This window comes from Podarcis gaigeae, assembly GCF_964106915.1.
Source record: "Podarcis gaigeae genome assembly, chromosome: 8".
Taxonomy (NCBI): Eukaryota; Metazoa; Chordata; class Lepidosauria; order Squamata; family Lacertidae; genus Podarcis; species Podarcis gaigeae.
In genome coordinates this window covers 21,396,734-21,415,461 of record NC_139684.1, presented here as the reverse complement: position 1 = coordinate 21,415,461, position 18,728 = coordinate 21,396,734, and the positions used below count along the sequence as shown (strand labels likewise).

The 18,728-nt window shown below is 44.5% G+C and overlaps 1 protein-coding gene across 4 annotated transcripts in view; it reads left to right on the top strand.

Annotated features, from left to right (window-relative positions):
* Positions 1–18,728, top strand: part of MORN1 (MORN repeat containing 1) — a 240,352-nt gene extending 221,624 nt beyond the window's left edge. For 3 of the 4 annotated variants that reach the window (XR_014567424.1, XM_083752623.1, XM_083752627.1), the window contains one exon: positions 18,558–18,728. Coding sequence is in view for 2 of the 4 variants with exons in the window: in XM_083752623.1 (XP_083608749.1) it covers positions 18,558–18,682 (125 nt within the window). In the remaining 2 variants the exon portion in view is untranslated. Of the gene's footprint in view, positions 1–15,731; positions 15,899–18,557 lie in introns of all 4 variants that reach the window. The other variant, XR_014567423.1, reaches the window with a different exon arrangement.

Genomic DNA, 18,728 nt, shown 5'->3' with positions numbered 1-18,728 from the left:
TGGGAATGTGGACTTGGAAGAGCACATTTTGTTTGAGACTCTGCCCCGCGATGTACCTCTGCTCTCAGCATTCCTCTTGCAGCTGACACAGTGCAAAAATTATGTCGACTGTTGACCTCTCAGCTCTAAAGCCACATTGTGTCAGCAGGTGAATGTAATCTGTTGAGAACTACACGGCCAAAGGCTTTCCACACAATACTGAGCAGGGAAATTCCACGGTAGCTGTTACAATCATGATGGTCACCTTTGTTCTCATAGAGGGTCACAATGTGGGGGTCTTACATGTCATGTGGTGTTGATCCTTTTTCCAACACTGCAAGAGAAGGCCATGGAGGTGCATCTTGAGAGAGGAATTGAAGCCAGCTTTCCGTACTCCTGTTGGAGTTCTGTCCTGTCCTGGGGCTTTACCACATGCCTGAGAGTAGATGGCGTTTTTCAGCCCATCAAGGGAGGGAGGGATGTTCAGCTCTTCCAAGACAGGCAGAGTGAGTCTGGATGCTGTCAATCACTGTGCCAGAGACCATGTTCTCCCACGGGTACAGTGGTGTGCCCATTATCTGCTTGCTGCAGTCTGTGATGATCTCTCCTGACAAGGTTTTCAACAGTGTCGTTTTCCTGACTGTTGGTCCAAAGGCTTCCTTCATGCCTTTGTACATTTTCTGAATGTTGCCGCTGTCAGCAGCGAGTTGAATGCTCCAACACAGATTTAGCCAGTAGTCATTGGCATATCACCTGCTGGGCATCACCCCTTGCCTTTGTCAGTGCAGCAAGCGTCTTTTCACAGAGCACGCGCTTGTAGTTCACAAGAGCCTCGCACTTTGCAGCGATAACAAGCTCCACATCCTTTAGGCCAGTGTCAAACTAGTCGGGGATCTGTTGCTCTCTTTTGCCATAGGAGGACATAACTGTGATATGGTTTCAGCTTGATTCAACGCTCAGCAAACTCAGTAGAGTTTGTTTGACAGAATCAGAGAACTGTTCACAAAGTTCAGGTATGACTGTTGTGGCAGTGTTAATTTCAAGCCACACATTCTGTCTTGTGCTATGAGCCCACTGTAGATGGAGGTGGATCTTGCTCACCTTCAGGGAATGCTCCATGTTGAAGTTGGCACTGTGCCGGTCACCTGCTGACAGTCAAGGCCAGTTGGTACCAGTGGCCTGACCTTGTGAGTAAACCACTGAACTCAGTGGACTTCTGTTCTGAATCATCCTGGCCTGTGATTTATCTGTTATTGTTCTCCAATTGAAAACCCATTCACACAATTGTTTGAATAGCATCACATTTAGTTTTGTCCTAAGGTTAAGATCTTATGAAACAGCAACAGATAAACCTGCACGGTATCTTCTAGGGCCAATTCATAGTCCCAGAACACTTTGTCAGACTTAAATGTTTTTAAAACAATGCCTGTGACGCAGCAAATTGTAGAGTCCGCTCTGCAGAGCTGCTATGGACATGAGTAAATTAAGACTTCTGTAAGCTTGAGTCAATAGCCATTCAGTACCTACCTATCAAGTTATAAACTGGTTTATTACTCATTGATTTTCCTCCCCCACCCCTCTCCCAAGTGTGAATTATACCACTTTTAGGCCAAGAATTAATTAAGGGAGCTTGTTTTTTCTTAGAACGATGTTACTGAAACAAATGTATTGGAAGAGTCAGAGAGGATGTGTGATAAACACATTGCAAAGGTCTACATTTTATGAGCTGCTTTGCCTAAAATAGATGTAGATTTTTAGAAATAACTATTTCTAGATAGATTGATAGATAGCACTCACTTTTTAAGAGGGGCAAAAGCTATTACTTAGCTTGAATCAAGGCATGATTAGATTTTACCAAGGGTCATGACCTTTGGTGGGATCATGAACAGGACTCAGTGGGTCACAGCCCGTTTTGCTAAATGAGAGAGGGGAGTTAAAAATTAACTGAGAAACATTTTGAAGAGGATGTATTGCATCCAGAATTTTGGGGGGCTGTAAGATGGAAACACTTAGTCATTTCCACACAGATAGGTTCCCCTCTCTATCTATAGATACTACAGGTGTGCCATGGATCACACAAATATTTTTCTAGAAAAAGAAGTGCAGGAACTCACCATGAGAGCCTCCTTCTCTTCTAATGGCCATGATGCCCACCTGAGAGGTGCTGAAACTGAGTTCCAGTGGGGGGAAAGCCCTGGTTCTCACCCTCCCAGTTTTAACCCCCACAACAACCCTGTGAAGTAGGTTAGGCTGAGAGGCATTGACTGACTCAAGGTCACTCAGACACCTTAATGGCCATGGGGATTTGAACCCTGGTCTTCCAGGTCCTAGTCCAGCATAGGCAAACTCAGCCCTCCAGATGTTTTGGAACTACAACTCCCATCATCCCTAGCTAACAGGACCAGTGGTCAGGGATGATGGGAGTTGTAGTACCAAAACATCTGGAGGGCTGAGTTTGCCTATGCCTGTCCTAGTCCAACACTCTAACCACTACACCACAATGGCTCTCAATGACAGTGGTTGTAATGATTACTGTTGCAGTGATTTAATGGCGGTATAATGCTTGGTAAGAGCTGCTGCTATACTTTTGGTGTGGTGCTCTGTCTTTCCATTCTTTATGCTGCTGGATTGTAGATATGTATGCATGTGTTTTTTATGTTACAGTGGTACCTCGGGTTACATACGCTTCAGGTGAAATACGCTTCAGGTTACAGACTCCGCTAACCCAGAAATAGTGCTTCAGGCTAAGAACTTTGCTTCATGATTAGAACAGAAATCGTGCTCCAGCTGCATGGCAGCAGCAGGAGGCCCCATTAGCTAAAGTGGTGCTTCAGGTTAAGAACAGTTTCAGGTTAAGAACGGACCTCTGGAACGAATTAAGTACTTAACGCAAGGTACCACTGTAATAAGCATGTTTAGTAAGCTGGCGTGGGGGTCCCTGTTGGATCAAAAGTAGGAGATATTGAAAGTTGCAAACCAAATAAAGGTATTTGCATCAGGGTTGGGGAATCTTTTTCATGGGGAATAAGGCTACTAATCCTGATGGCTGTGTCCTACCTCCACTGTCGGAGGCAGTTTGCTTCTGAGTATCATTTCCTAGAAACCACAAGAGGGGAGAATGACTGTTGCACTCAGGGCTAGCTTGTGAGTTTGCCAGAGGCACCTGGGATGCTGGACTAGATGGGCCCTTGGCCTGTTGTTGGATTCCAAGTTCCATCAGCCTCAACCAGTGTGATTAGTGGTCAGGGATACTGGGAACTCCAGTCCAGCACTATCTGGGTCAACACACCCCTGTGTTCTGCTCTCCTGGTATCTCTCTTAAACCACCACCCCCTTTTAATAGTGTGTTTAGCATTTAGAAGGATCAAAATGCCTCTCTTTACATAACGCTGCAGCTGCATTACGTAAAACAATTTGATGTCATCGCTTCCATAGCCAAACAGAATAATCATCTTCCTAAGAAAATGCCAGAGAACATTGGTCTCTCTCCCTTTCCTTTCTGTTTCCTTGATCCTCCATGGCTTGGCTAGCATCGAATATTATTCCTTCTCTTCCCACACTCTCTTAACTTGCTACCATACAGCTCTTTGCACAGACCCCTTTTGGAGCTGCACCTTATGCCTGGAATCTATTCATTCTTTCCTGGCAACGACTGCTTGGCAGAGAGTGCCATTCATTACAACTTGGGTTTGTCTGCGGTTGAGCTTTTTTTCCAAACTTGTTTGAAAAAGCAGACTTGTATGGTGGCCTTTGGTCCTTCTGAGTGACAGGGAAGGAACTGAGGTGGCGGGGTCAAAATGACCCTAAGCTAGGTCTGAATGCACACATGGGGGGAAACTGTAACCCAGTGGTAGAGCATTTGTCTTGCATGCACAAGGTCTTAGGTTAACACAGGGCATGGAATGTCCCTTGCCTGATACCCCGTGTCTGGGACCCTGGAAAGTCCCTGCCAATCAGAGTAGTTCAGTTGTATTTAGCCTTTTCACACGCAGGGCCCACCTTTAACCCAAACATGCATTTGGGGACCCACTTCGTGGTTTTCTACCATGTATTTGAACCATGGTAATGGTGCTGTCAGGGACACAGGTGGCACTGTGGGTTAAACCACAGAGCCTAGGACTTGCCGATCAGAAGGTCGGTGGTTCGATTCCCCACGACAGGATGAGCTCCCGTTCCTCGGTCCCTGCTCCTGCCAACCTAGCAGTTCAAAAGCATGTCAAAGTGCAAGTAGATAAATAGGTACCGCTCCGGTGGGAAGGTAAACGACGTTTCCGTGCGCTGCTCTGGTTCACCAGAAGTGGCTTAGTCATGCTGGCCACATGACCCGGAAGCTGTACGCAGGCTCCCTCGGCCAATAAAGCGAGATGAGCGCCACAACCCCAGAGTCGATCACGACTGGACCTAAAGGTCAGGGGTCCCTTTACCTTAATGGTGCTGTCATGACCCACCTTAGGTTAGGCTAAGACACAGTAGTGGGTCCTGACCCACCTATTGAAGAACAGTGAAGAATATATTATATTATGCTTACTCCCAGCATCTGCACCTAAGGTGGTCGACTCACTTTGCCTAATGGTAGGGCCCAGCCATGGAGGATTGATGGAAAGATGCCAAGTATTATCTGACTATCACTGTGTGCAGATAAGCCAGGTGTAATCAATGTCCTTGGCAGCTGTGTAGAGATGACTGAGGCAAAGCAGAAACTGAAGCATACTGCATTGCTAAAAGTGTGACTGTTGATCCTGAAGTCATAGCTGTCTGCATGCTGCTGGCTGATCAGCTGCTGGGCTGGAGGAGAACCTGAAGGCATTCACACAGACCTGACCAGCTTTGCCCTGGCAGCTGAATGCGTTGTGACTTTTAGGAGACAGGATATGACCCACTTGGGGGAGTGCAGAGTGGAGCGGAAACAGTGAGAAGCAAAACAGTACCACCAGAGCGAAGAAAGCGAAAGCTCCCTTGATTTGCTCTGTGGCTTGAGGTCTCAGCCCAGCTGTTTGAGGGTCTGACTCGCAGTTGTTAGTGGAAATCATGTCACTGCTGCCTGGTAACTTTGTCCTGTTACGAAGCTGCTAATTTCCTTCTTCCAGAACACCAAGAGGAGGCAAATCTTGGGGTGTGCTTCCAACCTGGAGCTGTATCTGTGACTGTGTTGTTGTTGTGAAACTATTGTATAAAGGGTTTAATGGTTTGTTCTTGCAGATTTGACTGTCGTAGCCATATTAAACACAGAATACACAGACACACACACACACACAAACACACGTATATATAGTTTTACTTTTAACAATGTTGAATTGTTTTTTAATGAATGATTTTTCTGTGTTTTCAGCAGTTCTCATTTTTATATGTAAGCCGCCTTGAATCTGATCAGGGGGAAAATAATATAATATAATATAATATAATATAATATAATATAATATAATATAATATAATATAATATAATATAATATAATATAATATAATATATTCCATTCCATTATTGATTATTATAAAATAATAACAATCCCCAACCACTGGCCATTCTGGCTGCAACTGCTGGAAGTTGAAAGCCATCAACACCTGGAGGTCCAGGGGCTCCTCATCCCTCTGGTAGCCCTTCCTCACTGATGAATCTCCAGCAACCCGTATTCAGAAACATTCTTCCTGTGGATACTGTGTGACTCAAGCTCCAGTCATCGTTCCCCATGCTCAGTTATCATAAAAACTAAAGAACATAAGAAGAGTCCTGCTGGATCAAGCCAAAGGCCTGTCTAATCCAACATCTGTTCTCACAGTGGCCAAGGAGAGGCCTCTGGGAAGCCCACAAGCACAACTTGAGTGCAAAAGCAGCTCTCCTCACCTGGAACTGGTGTTCACTGGCACACTGCCTCTGACAGTGGAGATAGAACACAGCCATTGTGGCTAGTAGCCATTGGTGGCCTTCTCACCCATGAATATGACTAATCCCCTTTTAAAGCTCTCCAAGATGGAGGCTCTCTTGTTGGAGCACGTTCCATTGTTTAACTATGTGAAAGAAGTAATTTGTTTTGTCTGTCCACAATCTTTCAACATTCAGCTTCCACTTTCCCCAATCCGTGCATAATTTTATACGCCACTGTTATATCGCTCCTTATTCACCTTTATTGGGAATTCAAAGCAACAAAATGCAACCATAGGAATCAACCATACAGCCATACCTCAGGTTGAATGTGCTTCGGGATGAGCACGTTCGAGTTGTGCTCCACGGCAACCCGGAAGTAACGGAGCGTGTTACTCCCGGGTTTCGCCACTTGCGCATGCGCAGATGCTCAAAATGATGCCACGCGCAGAAGTGCCGAAACCTGACCCGCGCACGTGCTGACACGGGTGACATTTGCTTCTAGATGCGAAGGGGGCTCTGGAACGGATCCCGTTCGCATCTAGAGGTACCACTGTATTGTTTAAGCCAGAATCCACCCAGCACTCATGGGAAAATGTGGTGCGATCGCTTAGATTAACCAAATGAAACTTTTAACACATGGCATGATAAAAGTCTATAATTTTATCAGGGCGAGTTACTTGTTGTTTAACTGTTGTAGCAGTTGTTTATCTTCTGCACCATGAAAATAAATAAAAACAATATTTTTTTTATTTTAAAAAAACAGCTAGGGGGGCAGTGGAAGATGGGAGCAAGCTTGCTTTCCGTTGCACTGGACGGTTTCAAATTGCAAGGAAGGAGTTCCAACTAAGCATAAGGAAGAAATCTCTGATGGGAAGAGCTGTTTAACAGTGGAATGGACTAGGTCAGAAGCTGGTGGACTCTCCTTCCTTGGAGGTTTTTAAGCAGAGGTTAGATGGCCATATGTTAGGGTTTCCTTAGCTGTGGTTCCTGCATTGCAGGGGTTTGGACTAAACGACTCTTTGGAGTCCCTTCCAACTGTACAATTCTATGATAAAATCTGTAGGACAGCATTTAGAATGAGCTAAAACTATTTGAATAACAGTAAAAATCAATAGGAGCACAACACTTTTTAAAAAGAGAGAAAGAGAGAGACCTTAAATAAGCAAGTCTTTTCTACCTACTGTAAGGCCCCAAAGGTTGGGGACACATCTGCACATCTCCCTGCCCCAGGAGAGAATTGCCTTTATTTGAATTGGCTTTAAAAGGCAGGCAGGCAGCAACTCTGTGTACAAGACAGAAGTAGAAAGAGACGGGGAAGGAGACAGAGAGGAAACAAGAATGCTGAATTAATGACAGGGCTTACAGCTGGTTCAGTTTCCTCTTTCTCAACTGGAGTTTCTTCAGGCAAACACGAGGGCTCTCGCTGAGGAATGTTTGGCAGAAATCAAGCTATACTCATGCCAGCTCCCCCCTTTTTTATTTTCAAGGAAACTTCCTTCTCTTGCTCTCCTTTAATTCTCCACCACCACCCATCCACAGGACTTTGCAAGTGGCAGTGCTTAAAACAGAAAGATTTGCAAGGAGCTATCAATCATGGTGCTCTCAGGATATATCTCCTGGCGAAATTTTGCTGGGGCTTTCATAAATCAACATAGCTGGAATATTTGTGGCTGTCCCTGTGAGATTTATGCAGGTGGGAGATTAGAACCAGTCTGGTGTGTGTGTGTGTGTGTGTGTGTGTGTGTGTGTGTGTGTGTGTGTTGTTGGTTGCTGAGGAAGTGGGGTGAGCATGAAGTCTAGCGATATAGGTGGGTGCAATGCTGGTGTGCAGAAAGGGAAAGGATTTATAATAATATCAAAGGGTATTTAGAGATTTCAGAGAAGAGTAATTAGGGGGGAAAGTGTGTGCTTGTTCGCCTCTTTAATTTGGAGTCAGAGACTCTCATTTAGATGTGTCATTTGCAAATGAGTTTGCTGAGAAAGAAGCCTTGAAAGCATTTATCAAAGCTGTTGCTTATGCTGGGTTTCCCCTCCACTAATGAGTCCCTCTTTTCAAATTACCTCTACAGGTACAATGAAATTTATACAGGGTGTATTAAAACTCACGTTGGCTGTAACTTCCATGGACTTAATGCACAAAACCCCCAGTGGATGGAGGTGACTTGATGCCCATACACCCATGATTCGATGGGCTGTATCCAACTAAGCTTAACTCACAGTAGACCCATTGAAATTAATGGCCCTAACTTTGCTGTGGGCATTATCCAGTACAGGCTTATCCACTCTTCCTCTTGTCCCACTTCTCCCTCCCCCTCCCCCTGGGGAAACTGCTCTTTAGCTCTCGGTCAGGCAATTTGGGTTTTCTCTTGGTTGACATTTGCTCCGATTTAGAGCTAAAGAGGGGCAACAGCCACTCTCCCCACTTGTGATTCCCAGCAGCTAATATTCAGAGTTATGCCATCTCCAACAATGGAGATAGAACACAGTTGTCGTGTTTCATGGAATGAATTTCCATGACTGGTGCATGCAGAAAAACTGGATCTGAATGAGCCGTTTGTAAAAAATAAAGCCCCCTAGAAGGGGCAATGCTGCTGCAAAGCACCTCATATATATGGGAAATGTTTATTCACAGAACCCTAATTAATAGTAGCCCTAAAGCGAGCAAGGGAGGCATTTGCTTTTTCAGTATAGCCATCCCTGTAATACGATTGCAACTCGTTTCTCCTTGCATAGTTAACAGCCGAGGCAGACCTGTGAGCCTCTGTGCTGCTAAGCTTTTACAGCCCAAGGCAAAAGCCACGGCTAAGCCACATGGAGGTCACTGCAGCAGCTGCCCTCCTGCCTCCTTATTAATGAGATCAACGCTGCTCCTGAGCTCAACCAGGGGTTGGTAGGTATCTGGGGAGCCTGTAAATTTCTAGCAGCCAATAAAATGCAGTTTGGTATGCTCACAACTTTAGATGAGGGGAGGAGAAAGGGGAACCTCCAAACTCGCCCGGCAAAGCCATCCAAGCCACAGGTTGCGGCTCAGTTCCTCTTTCGTATGCAAGTTTAGGGAGGAACTGAAATTATAAATTATTGGGGGGGGGTTCTCCCAAGGTTCAGGTCAGACCTTCTCAACCCCACATTTGTTAAGGAAATGCAACTGCAGGGGCTGGTGGTGGGGCATCTGTAGAAACATAGATAGCTGCCTCACACCTAGTCAGACTTGCTTGTCCATCTAGCTCAGTATTGTCTACACTGACTGGCAGTGACTCTCCAGGGTTTTAGATGGGGATGTCTCCTACCTGGAGATGCTGGGAATTGAACTTGGGACCTTTTGCATGGAAAGCAAGTGTTCTGAGCTATTGTGTCTCCCCATAAAGGTAAAGGGACCCTGACCATTAGGTCCAGTTGTGGAAGACTCTGGGGTTGCAGCACTCATATCACTTTATTGGCTGAGGGAGCTGGCGTACACATAGCTGTCAACCTTCCCTTTTTTTGCGGGAAATTCCCTCATTCCAGCGCCATTTCCTGCTGTTTACTGCTGCTATCCCGGATTGTTAGATATCCTGTAGACTGTCCCCGGGACAGGTGAGGCTGCTGCTCCCTTATTTTCGAGGCTCCCTGGGACAGGTGCAGCTGCTGATCCCTTATTTTCGAGGCTGCTGATGCCTTATTTTCAAATCTGAAAGTTGACAGCTATGGGCTTACAACTTCCAGGTCATATGGCCAGCATGACTAAGCCGCTTCTGGCGAACCAGAGCAGCGCACGGAAACGCCGTTTACCTTCCTGCCGGAGCGGTACCTATTTATCTACTTGCACTTTGATGTGCTTTCAAACTGCTAGGTGGGCAGGGAGCTGGGATCAAGCAACAGGAGCTCACCCCGTTGCAGGGATTCGAATTGCCAACCTTCTGATCGGCAAGCCCTAGGCTCTGTGGTTTAACCCACAGCTCCACCTGCGTCCCATGTCTCCCCATAAGGAAGCGTAAAGGTGCTTAACCTTTTTCATGCGACTACTTTCCTGGTTTTTGGCTGCCTCTTGAGATATTGTCACCAAACTTGGCACGAGGCTTCTCAATGCGCGGGCAGTGGCCCTTGTTGCCATTTAAACACTGAGCCAAACTTGCAAATGATACTACCCATTTAAAAATCACAATATTTCTAAAAATTCCTGGGCCCTCCCTCCCAATAAGCTTTAATTCATTGCTATGTAAAAGCAAGGCCAGTTTGGGCTGAGGCACCAAGATGTGGTCCTTTTTCGCATTAGAATCTGATCTGAATGGAGAAGGGGAACCTTTCAAGCCATCAAAGGAGAACATGAATCACAAGCTATACCCCTAATGATAAGGGATAGTTTGACAGTCCCTACAGAGAGCCAGAAACAGAGGGCGGAAATAAAGAAAGGAGAAAAACCGTACTTGATCTACACCAGCAAATATTGAATCCTTTGTTGTAATGATTCAGAGTAGGTTGTCACCTGTTATCAGAGCTGCTTCGTGAAAAGTATATCCACTGTAGTCCAAAGAGGCTAATGCAAAGTGGCAACGACACTCTTGGTTAGGTCAAGCTTTCATACACAATTACATTTTCGATTCCTCTTTGCCAGGTCCATAAAGTTGGTTTGGAGGGAGGCATTATTTGCTGAAAAGGAGAGTGGACACCCCATCCGTACTTCATTTTGCCTTTCAGTTCTTTTCTGTTCAGCAGCTATGACTCTGGAGCTCATAGATATTAGGGTTAGTTTAAGAAATGGTATTGGAGGCCCTTGCACTTGAATCGCACCTGTGGCAAGAGCAGGTGTGGACATGGGGTCTTAGCAACAGAGCAGAGGGATGTGCCCATGAGTCTAGACAGCTCAGTAGTATCTACTGAGTGGCAGCAGCTCTCTAGTATCTCAAGAGAGTTTCCTAAATCTATCTGGAGATGCTCTGATACTGAAACACGGATCTTCTCAATAGGAATACAGGAAGCTGCCTTGTACCAAATCTCAGTCCATTTAGCTCAGTGCTGTCTACACTGACTGGCAGTGGCTTTCCAAGACAGGAATCATTCCAAATTTTGTATGGAGTTGCCAACTGAACCTTCAGAATGCAAGACAGATGCTTTCCACTGAGCTGACGGAGCAAAATTAAGCTTTTCTTGCATTCCGATATCTTCACATACATTATCTCTGTAATCCTGACAACAAACTTATAGGGGATGCCATCTTTATCACCACCCCCATAATCGGTTTGTGTCAAGGGCTGGTGGCTTACCAGTGGCCAACACATTGTTTGAACAGAGCTCTTTCTGGCTTACAGTTTATTATCAGAACTATCTCACAGTACTAGTCTCAGTTACTACTATTACAGTGTTTGTTGGATTACAGTAGTATACTATAGTTTACCATAGTATAGCATACCATAGATTAGCATAGTTAATGGCCCAGAATAGTTGGTAGTTCCATGGAAGCTAATGATTAGGAGATGGTCTCTTGATCACTGGGGATCTCTCAGGGTTTCAGAATGAGATGCCCAGCAGAGCTTTAAGATAGTAATACATGGAGGGGGCAGAGAGACAGGGCAAGGAGCAGTTGGCATCTGAGACATTAACAAGACAAGAAACATAAAAAACAAATTGCTCTGAAAACACACAAGAAAAATTAAACACACATACAAATAACCACAAAAGCAATCATCTTCTTTCTGAAAATGAATTTTATTCTGTACATCTGTACTCAGAAGCAAGCCTTATTAAGTTCTCCCAAGTAAATGTGGATAGGATTGCAGCCGAGTTAGAAATCGTTGTCGGATCCAATAGAGTTCTTTGTTAAAAATTGATCAATCATATTTTAACTGACCAATCAACCATATTTAAAAGTTTCCAGATTGCCCAGATCACTTTTGCTCTTTTAACAAAAACATTGAACTTAAAAATTTAGCCAACAATTTCGCTGCAGGAAAAAAATACTGAAGAAATGACTCAGAGATTTCTTCTTCCATTCCTGATTACAGTAACATACCAGATAGCCTTTGAAAAAGAAGAGCAAGCAAGCACTGCCCTCAGATTTCATCCTCAGTGATTAAAAATTGCTGCCACTAATTAAAATTGGCCCCGACCGTCAAGGAAAGCTTTAGTTGATTAATCTACCAGTTAAAACTTGCAGCTCTCTAAATCGCACAATTAAAAAGAAAAGAAAAAAAGAAATTATTTTTTATATATAAAAAAAGCAAGCCGGAACATCCAGGCAGACATCTTTATTACCATTTGCAATGCTTTTATTTCACCTTATTTTATTAGGAACTTCTGCCATTGCAATGGCTTCTCTCCCCTCATGGGCTTACACCGAAGCTCAAGCAATTAACCAGCCTGATCACTCTCCATAAACCTGAAATAAACCGTGAAAGGGGGGAAGCAGCAAAACGTATTAACTCCTGACCCTTAACAAGAAGACTTGTCAATTGTATAGCAACATGGGGCTTGTCGCGGCCAGTCAGGGAGCACGGATAGGCTGCCTGATTAATTGGCTGGTCTCAGACGGGTGGATGTGTCCCCTGGCAATTAGCAGGTAGGCTGGATAAACTCCAGGAGAACAGTGTCCTGTGACAAGTATTTTTTAAAAGAAAGAACCCCCCCCCCCGAAAAATAAAAATAAAGCATGAGGATCCGAATCCTCTGAAAACAGCCTCAGTTTTAACTTATGTAGTTCTGTCCTCAATCATTGCAGCAAATTTGTCTCTGTACAAAACTTACTCAGAAAGTCTGAGCCAATCTGCACATTAAGAAAAAGCATATGGTACTGCCCTCTTGGGAGTGTACCACTTTTGAATGCTGATGGGGGGAGCTCACATTTAAACACTGCCCCGCTTAAAGAAAACCTTCCTGGTACAATGGGGGTGGGTGGGACGTGGGTGGCGCTGTGGGTTAAACCACAGAGCCTAGGACTTGCCGATCAGAAGGTTAACAGTTTGAATCTCTGCAACGGGTGAGCTCCTGTTGCTCGGTCCCTGCTCCTGCCAACCTAGCAGTTCAAAAGCACGTCAAAGTGCAAGTAGATAAATAGCGATATACAATGCTATACCGCTCCAGCAGGAAGGTAAATGGCATTTTCGTGCGCTGCTGTGGTTCACCAGAAGCAGCTTAGTCATGCTGGGCTCATGACCTGGAAGCTGTACGCCAGATCCCTCGGCCAATAAAGCGAGATGAGCGCCGCAACCCCAGAGTCGTCTGCGACTGGACCTAATGGTCAGGGGTCCCTTTACGTTTACCTTACCATGGGGGGGGGAGTTCAGTCTGGCAGAGAGAAAACTAGACTCCAGCCCTTTTGCCCAATGGAGGAACAGGGTGTTGTCAAAGGAAGGATTTGTTCAATTATAGAATGCACCACATTTGTTTTTCAAAATGCTACAGTCCCAAGAAGACTGCACCACATCTCCCGTCCTCCGAATATGTAGGTCTGCTTTGAGATGCACTCCCTGAGCTTATCATGTTTCCACATGCCCAGGGGCTGTGGACATGCATTTTCAAGAGTTCTGAAACACCGCTGAATTCCTTGTCTGGGCAAATGGCCTTGGCTAAGGTAGCAAACCTGTGATTGTTTAAACAAATCTTTACTAGGTGTTATAGAGCACCACCAATCCAAAGCGTATGCCATGAAACTCTTGCCAGTGTAGAAATAGTGCAACTGCAAATCAGTTTGCCATTCTCACGGGAACTGATAATAAATAGTTCAGTGGTAGAGTATCTGCTTTTCCCAGTTCCATTCCCTGACATCTCCAGGAAGGGCTAAACTACACCACTGTCTTAAGACCCTGGAGAATCACTACAAGTCAATGTAAACAGTATTGAACCACATGGATTAATCTTGTGTGTAAAGCATCTTCTTCTGTTCTGGCAAAAAAATAAAAATAAAAATAGGCACATGAGCAGTTAATTCCATCCCTACAGCAAAGCACACCTGGACTTCAAAACAGATGATTGGATGCTTTTGTGTGCCAACCTTACCCTTTTGGGAGGAAGCAAAGAATGAAGGAATATTAGCAGAATACTTTGTTTTAAATATGCAAGACAATAACCCTTAATCGCCTTGCCATGGTGTGGGTTTGGGTTTTTGAATTTTGTGAACAGTACAGCACTTTTTTTTTAGATATTAAAAAACCCCACACCACCCCCAGTTATTACTTTCTGTTTGAAATGATATTTTGATTCTTACAAAATAGGCATTCCAAAATAACCTGCTGTCTTGAAGGAGAGGTGGAGAAATCACAAATGCCCCAGTGACATAATACCTTTATTAGTCACAGTTTCCTGAGCAAGCTTTGGAGTTCTTCAGAAGACTTCCTCAGGCAAAATTTGAACAAAGCCAAAGAATGTAAGAGTGTAAGTGTGTGTGTGTGTGTGTGTGTGTGTGTGTGAGAGAGAGAGAGAGAGAGAGAGAGAGAGAGAGAGAGCTCATGCTAGTGGAAAGGGAATGGTGTTTGCAGTTCTTGAGGTAGTGTGTAGGAGGAGTCCTACAGACATAGAATTAAATTAGGTCGCTTCTAGATCCGGAGATGGCGGGGGAATTGGATTCAGTTCACAGTTAAAGGCAAATCTACCTGAATCACACTTTCTGGAACAATATGTGAACAGCAAAACAGCCATATTTCAAAATGCCAATTTCCCCGAATTTTGCAATGCAGTTCTCTAGCTGAGTCATGTATACACAAACGCATATACTAGGGTCAAGTGTGCATTTAAAAAATACGTATATTAATGAAAACGATGCATCATATTAGGGAACATTGCTCTGCAAAAATGTGTATAAGCAAAATTGCATAAAAACGGGCACTAAAAAGCTGGTGAATGTTTTAAGTAGGGCTGCCGTACACCCGGAATTTCCCGGACACAGCTGGGATTCATCTGCCAAAAATAGCGTCCAGGTGGAAGTTTCAAAAAGCAGCCAAAATGTCTGGGGAAATACAGGTGTATGGCAACCCATGTTAAAAGTGTAGTTCGGATTCTCTTGTACCCAGATTTTCACTTTATGAAATATGGCAAACCTATGTGTAAGTGGACTTTTAAATAATAATAAAAATTGCAAGCTGATGTAGAAATGTGAGTTTAAGATTGGGGGGAAATGGGAAACAGAGAGAAACTGAAATTGACTTATTTGCCCATTCCTAGCTGTATGTGACAGCAGCTACTGTAGGGTGCATTTGTGTCCCATTTTGCAGAGGACCATCCTCTATTTGCAGTCATCCTCACTTTGAAAGGCTGATCTGGGTGGAATGTAAAGGTGACTGGGGAGGAGTCAATGTTAATGGTCCCCCGTGACTTGGATGCACGACTCATATCCACCAGGAGTCGTGTGTTCAGTATTTTATGAAACTCCCTTCCAGTTAAGGACAGACAAGCTCCCTGCCTGTTGAACTTCCACCTACTAAAGACCTTTTTCCCTAATTCCAGCAGGGTTCAAAATTTAATTTTACGTGTATAGTTATAACTCATTTTTAATTTAATTGCATCGAGTCTCCTGCACACTGTTGAGGCTGCATTAAAACAGTACTTCATTCCATTTCCACTATGTTTCCCGAACTGTTAATTTCCACATTATATTTGAGCTTTCACTGGATGTAAAAAGCCACTTCCGGAAGTATAGCGGAATATAGAGCCCGAAGTTAGCACTCGTTTCCATATAATCTGCAAATTGATTTTTTTTTTCCCCTGGAAGCCAATGACACAGAAATGATTGCTAAACCTGCTCTATAGAAGAGGCTTTTTACATCATGTGGAAGCTCAAATACAACGAGTTAGGAAAAAGTCATAAAAACAGAATAATACGGCCATGTGAATGCAGCATTAGACTAATTGCAACCAAGCGGTCTACAAATTCTCAAAATAAATGAATGAAATCATACTTTCCTGCTGGATCTTGTATTTTGTTCAGGTCAAGGAGGAGAGAACAAGCCTTCTGGCATCCAGGATGCAGCTTTGAAAACGTGTTAGTCAGGAGCCCCTGGATTCCAGCAAGGCATTACCACCAGGGCTTCTGCCTGTGAAGAAAGACAAGCCAAGGGCCCAGAGCAACTTCTTCAATTACAGGAAGCTGATTGTGTGAGATACACCACCCTCCTCCGATCTGGATCATGTCAGTTGATTCTTGTTTGGAGCTAGAGGAGCCAGCAGTGAAGCTGTTCGAGAGAGATGTGGAGAGCCTCCAAGGGAATACTTTTGAAAAGAACAGGGGAAATAGTTTCCCCAGCCACCAGACTGAGCTTTTTTTTTGGGGGGGGGGACATATCTATGAATAGAGACGGTCACAAAATCGGGCAGATCCACACGATGCATTTAAAGCAGCTTCAACACACTTTTAAAGCACATGACTCCCCCCCACCAAAGAAACTTAGGAGCTGTCGTTTGTTCAGGGTGCTGAGAATTGTAGCTCTGTGAGGGCTAAACTGCAGTTCCTCTGATTCTTTGATGGCAGTACAGTGGTACCTCGGGTTAAGTACTTAATTTGTTCCGGAGGTCCGTTTTTAACCTGAAACTGTTCTTAACCTGAAGCACGACTTTAGCTAATGGGGCCTCCTGCTGCTGCCGCCGTGCCCCTGGAGCACAATTTCTGTTCTCATCCTGAAGCAAAGTTCTTAACCTGAAGCACTATTTCTGGGTTAGCGGAGTCTGTAACCTGAAGCGTATGTAACCCAAGGTACCACTGTAATGTGCTTTAAAAGTGTGTTGAATCTGCTTTAAATGCATAGTGTGGAAGTATGCCAGTGAATTTAGGGAGATAACATCCAGCATCCTCATGGAACTACACATCTAAGCATTGGGAATATAGGGAGCTGTCTTATAGCAAGTCAGACTATTGGTCCATCCGGCTCAGTATTGTCTACACTGGCTGGCAGCAACTCTCCAGGATTTTGGATCACTCCCTGCCCTACTTGCTACTTTTACAGGGTAATCCTGAAAATCAGGTTATCCTGAATATATGAAATTTATGGCATAGATATTAAAACTAGTGTTTATCTGCTTATACAATCAAGTTGAAATTATATGTTCTTTTATTTGCATTGTTATTTTAAAGGCACTAGTTCACCAAAAAAATGCCTTCAAAGCAGTGTGTAAAACATAAATGAGATATAATCTCCATATGCCAGCCTGAGGCCCTCTAGATGTTTTGAGCTACAACTCCCATGTGCTGGCTAGGGCTGATGAGAGCTGTAGTCGAAAACATATGGAGGGCACCATGTTGGAAAAGCCTGCAGTATATAAATAAAAATGTGGCAGAGGGAAGGGAACCCAGAACATCTATCTATCCAAGGCAGAACCTCTATCTATCCAAGAACAACAGCAATAAATTTTTCAGGGAAGTATACTGAATATTCACATATATATTCAGCTGTCTTTGAAGGCAGGTCTATCAAACTGGAGGGGAAGTTTCCTTTACGCTGTGCCCAGGGTCACCACCCCCCTCACTTGTTGCCAAATGCCACTTCAAAGAAGATAATCCACAACATGATATTCAATCATTTCAAAACAAAAAAAAAAAGATCTCAATCTCTCTCACACACACATACATACACATACTTTAAAGAAACTCTTAAGACTCTCAAATTCTCCTCAAAGCCAACGACTGCAGGCACACCATACATTTAAAGTGTGTGCATGCACACAAAGCACCAAATCCTGGGAATTGCAGTTTACCACCTCACGTGGTTACATTTCCCTGCACCCTTAGCAAACTACAGTTCCCAGAGTTCTTCAGCAGGGAAGACGTGCTTTAAATGAGCTTTATGCGTATGGTGTGTGTGCAAGACAAAACCAGCTTTTCTCCTTAGATGTTTGTGCTGGTGCTGTTCTGAAAGACCCACCCTCCTTTCCCCTGCTCCCCCCCTCAAAAATACACTTTTATCTCTGAAGCCCCATGTCCCTTTTCTCCACGGACAAATTGCTGCTTGTTGCCGCTCAGATAACCAGCATCCATTCCCTGACGCCCTTCTCCTGCGAGTTGTCCAAGTCGCTGATAATTGGCATGGAAGTCGGGGCAGGCGGTGTGGCCTCCGGACTTCAGCTCCCTTGACCTCAGTCAAGTGGCTGTTATTTAGTTCAGCAGCAGCAAACCTGTTTGGAAAGCGTGGCACTACAGAAAACCCAAGAGCGTACGAGAGAGCACTCATGGTCGTTGAGAGTTTGTCTGCTGAGTTAAGAGAGCTTGTGGCAAGCACCACTCAGGAAAAGCCGGTTGAGTATGATGTGTATATAGCTTTAAGACGCCCAGCAAGTGTTACTTACTTACTTACTTATTTATTCAGGTGATTTATATCCCACTTCAAGCTTCAAATAAGTCTCTAAGCTAGGAACCGGGAACCTTTGGAAAATGAAACCCCAACCCGCCCAAGATGTTGCTGAGCTACATCTCCCATCAACCCCACCAAGCATGGCTAAGGATGATGGGAGTTGTAGTCCGACAACATCCTGGAGGGTCAAAGGTTCTCAATACCTGCACAAAGTGGTTTACAACACCCTAAACACACACACACACACACACACACAGAGAGAGAGAGAGAGAGAGCGCTATAATAAAATGTCCACATTTCAGAATGGCCTAGAACAAACAGCAGACAAACCATCTGACTGAGCTGGCCCCAGGTGCAACCACTTCCCCTAATTCTCTCCCCACTGCCTCAAGCAAACTGCAAAATGCAGCAGAAAAGAATGTTCTGGTTGACCCAGGTGAAATCACTCACCTCAAATTTCCTTTTGCTCACAGGCTTGGACCAAGGCCTCTCCCTCTCTCTTTTGGCCTTGGGACTGGTGGTATGGTGTCATGCCGCTCCTCAGAAGCAAGTGTCTCCTCAGGGGATTCTGTTGCGCAGTGACCTGGCTCTCCTCTGACTTGCCTGAAGAGCAGAATGCCGGGATGGACTGTGAAGCTGAATAG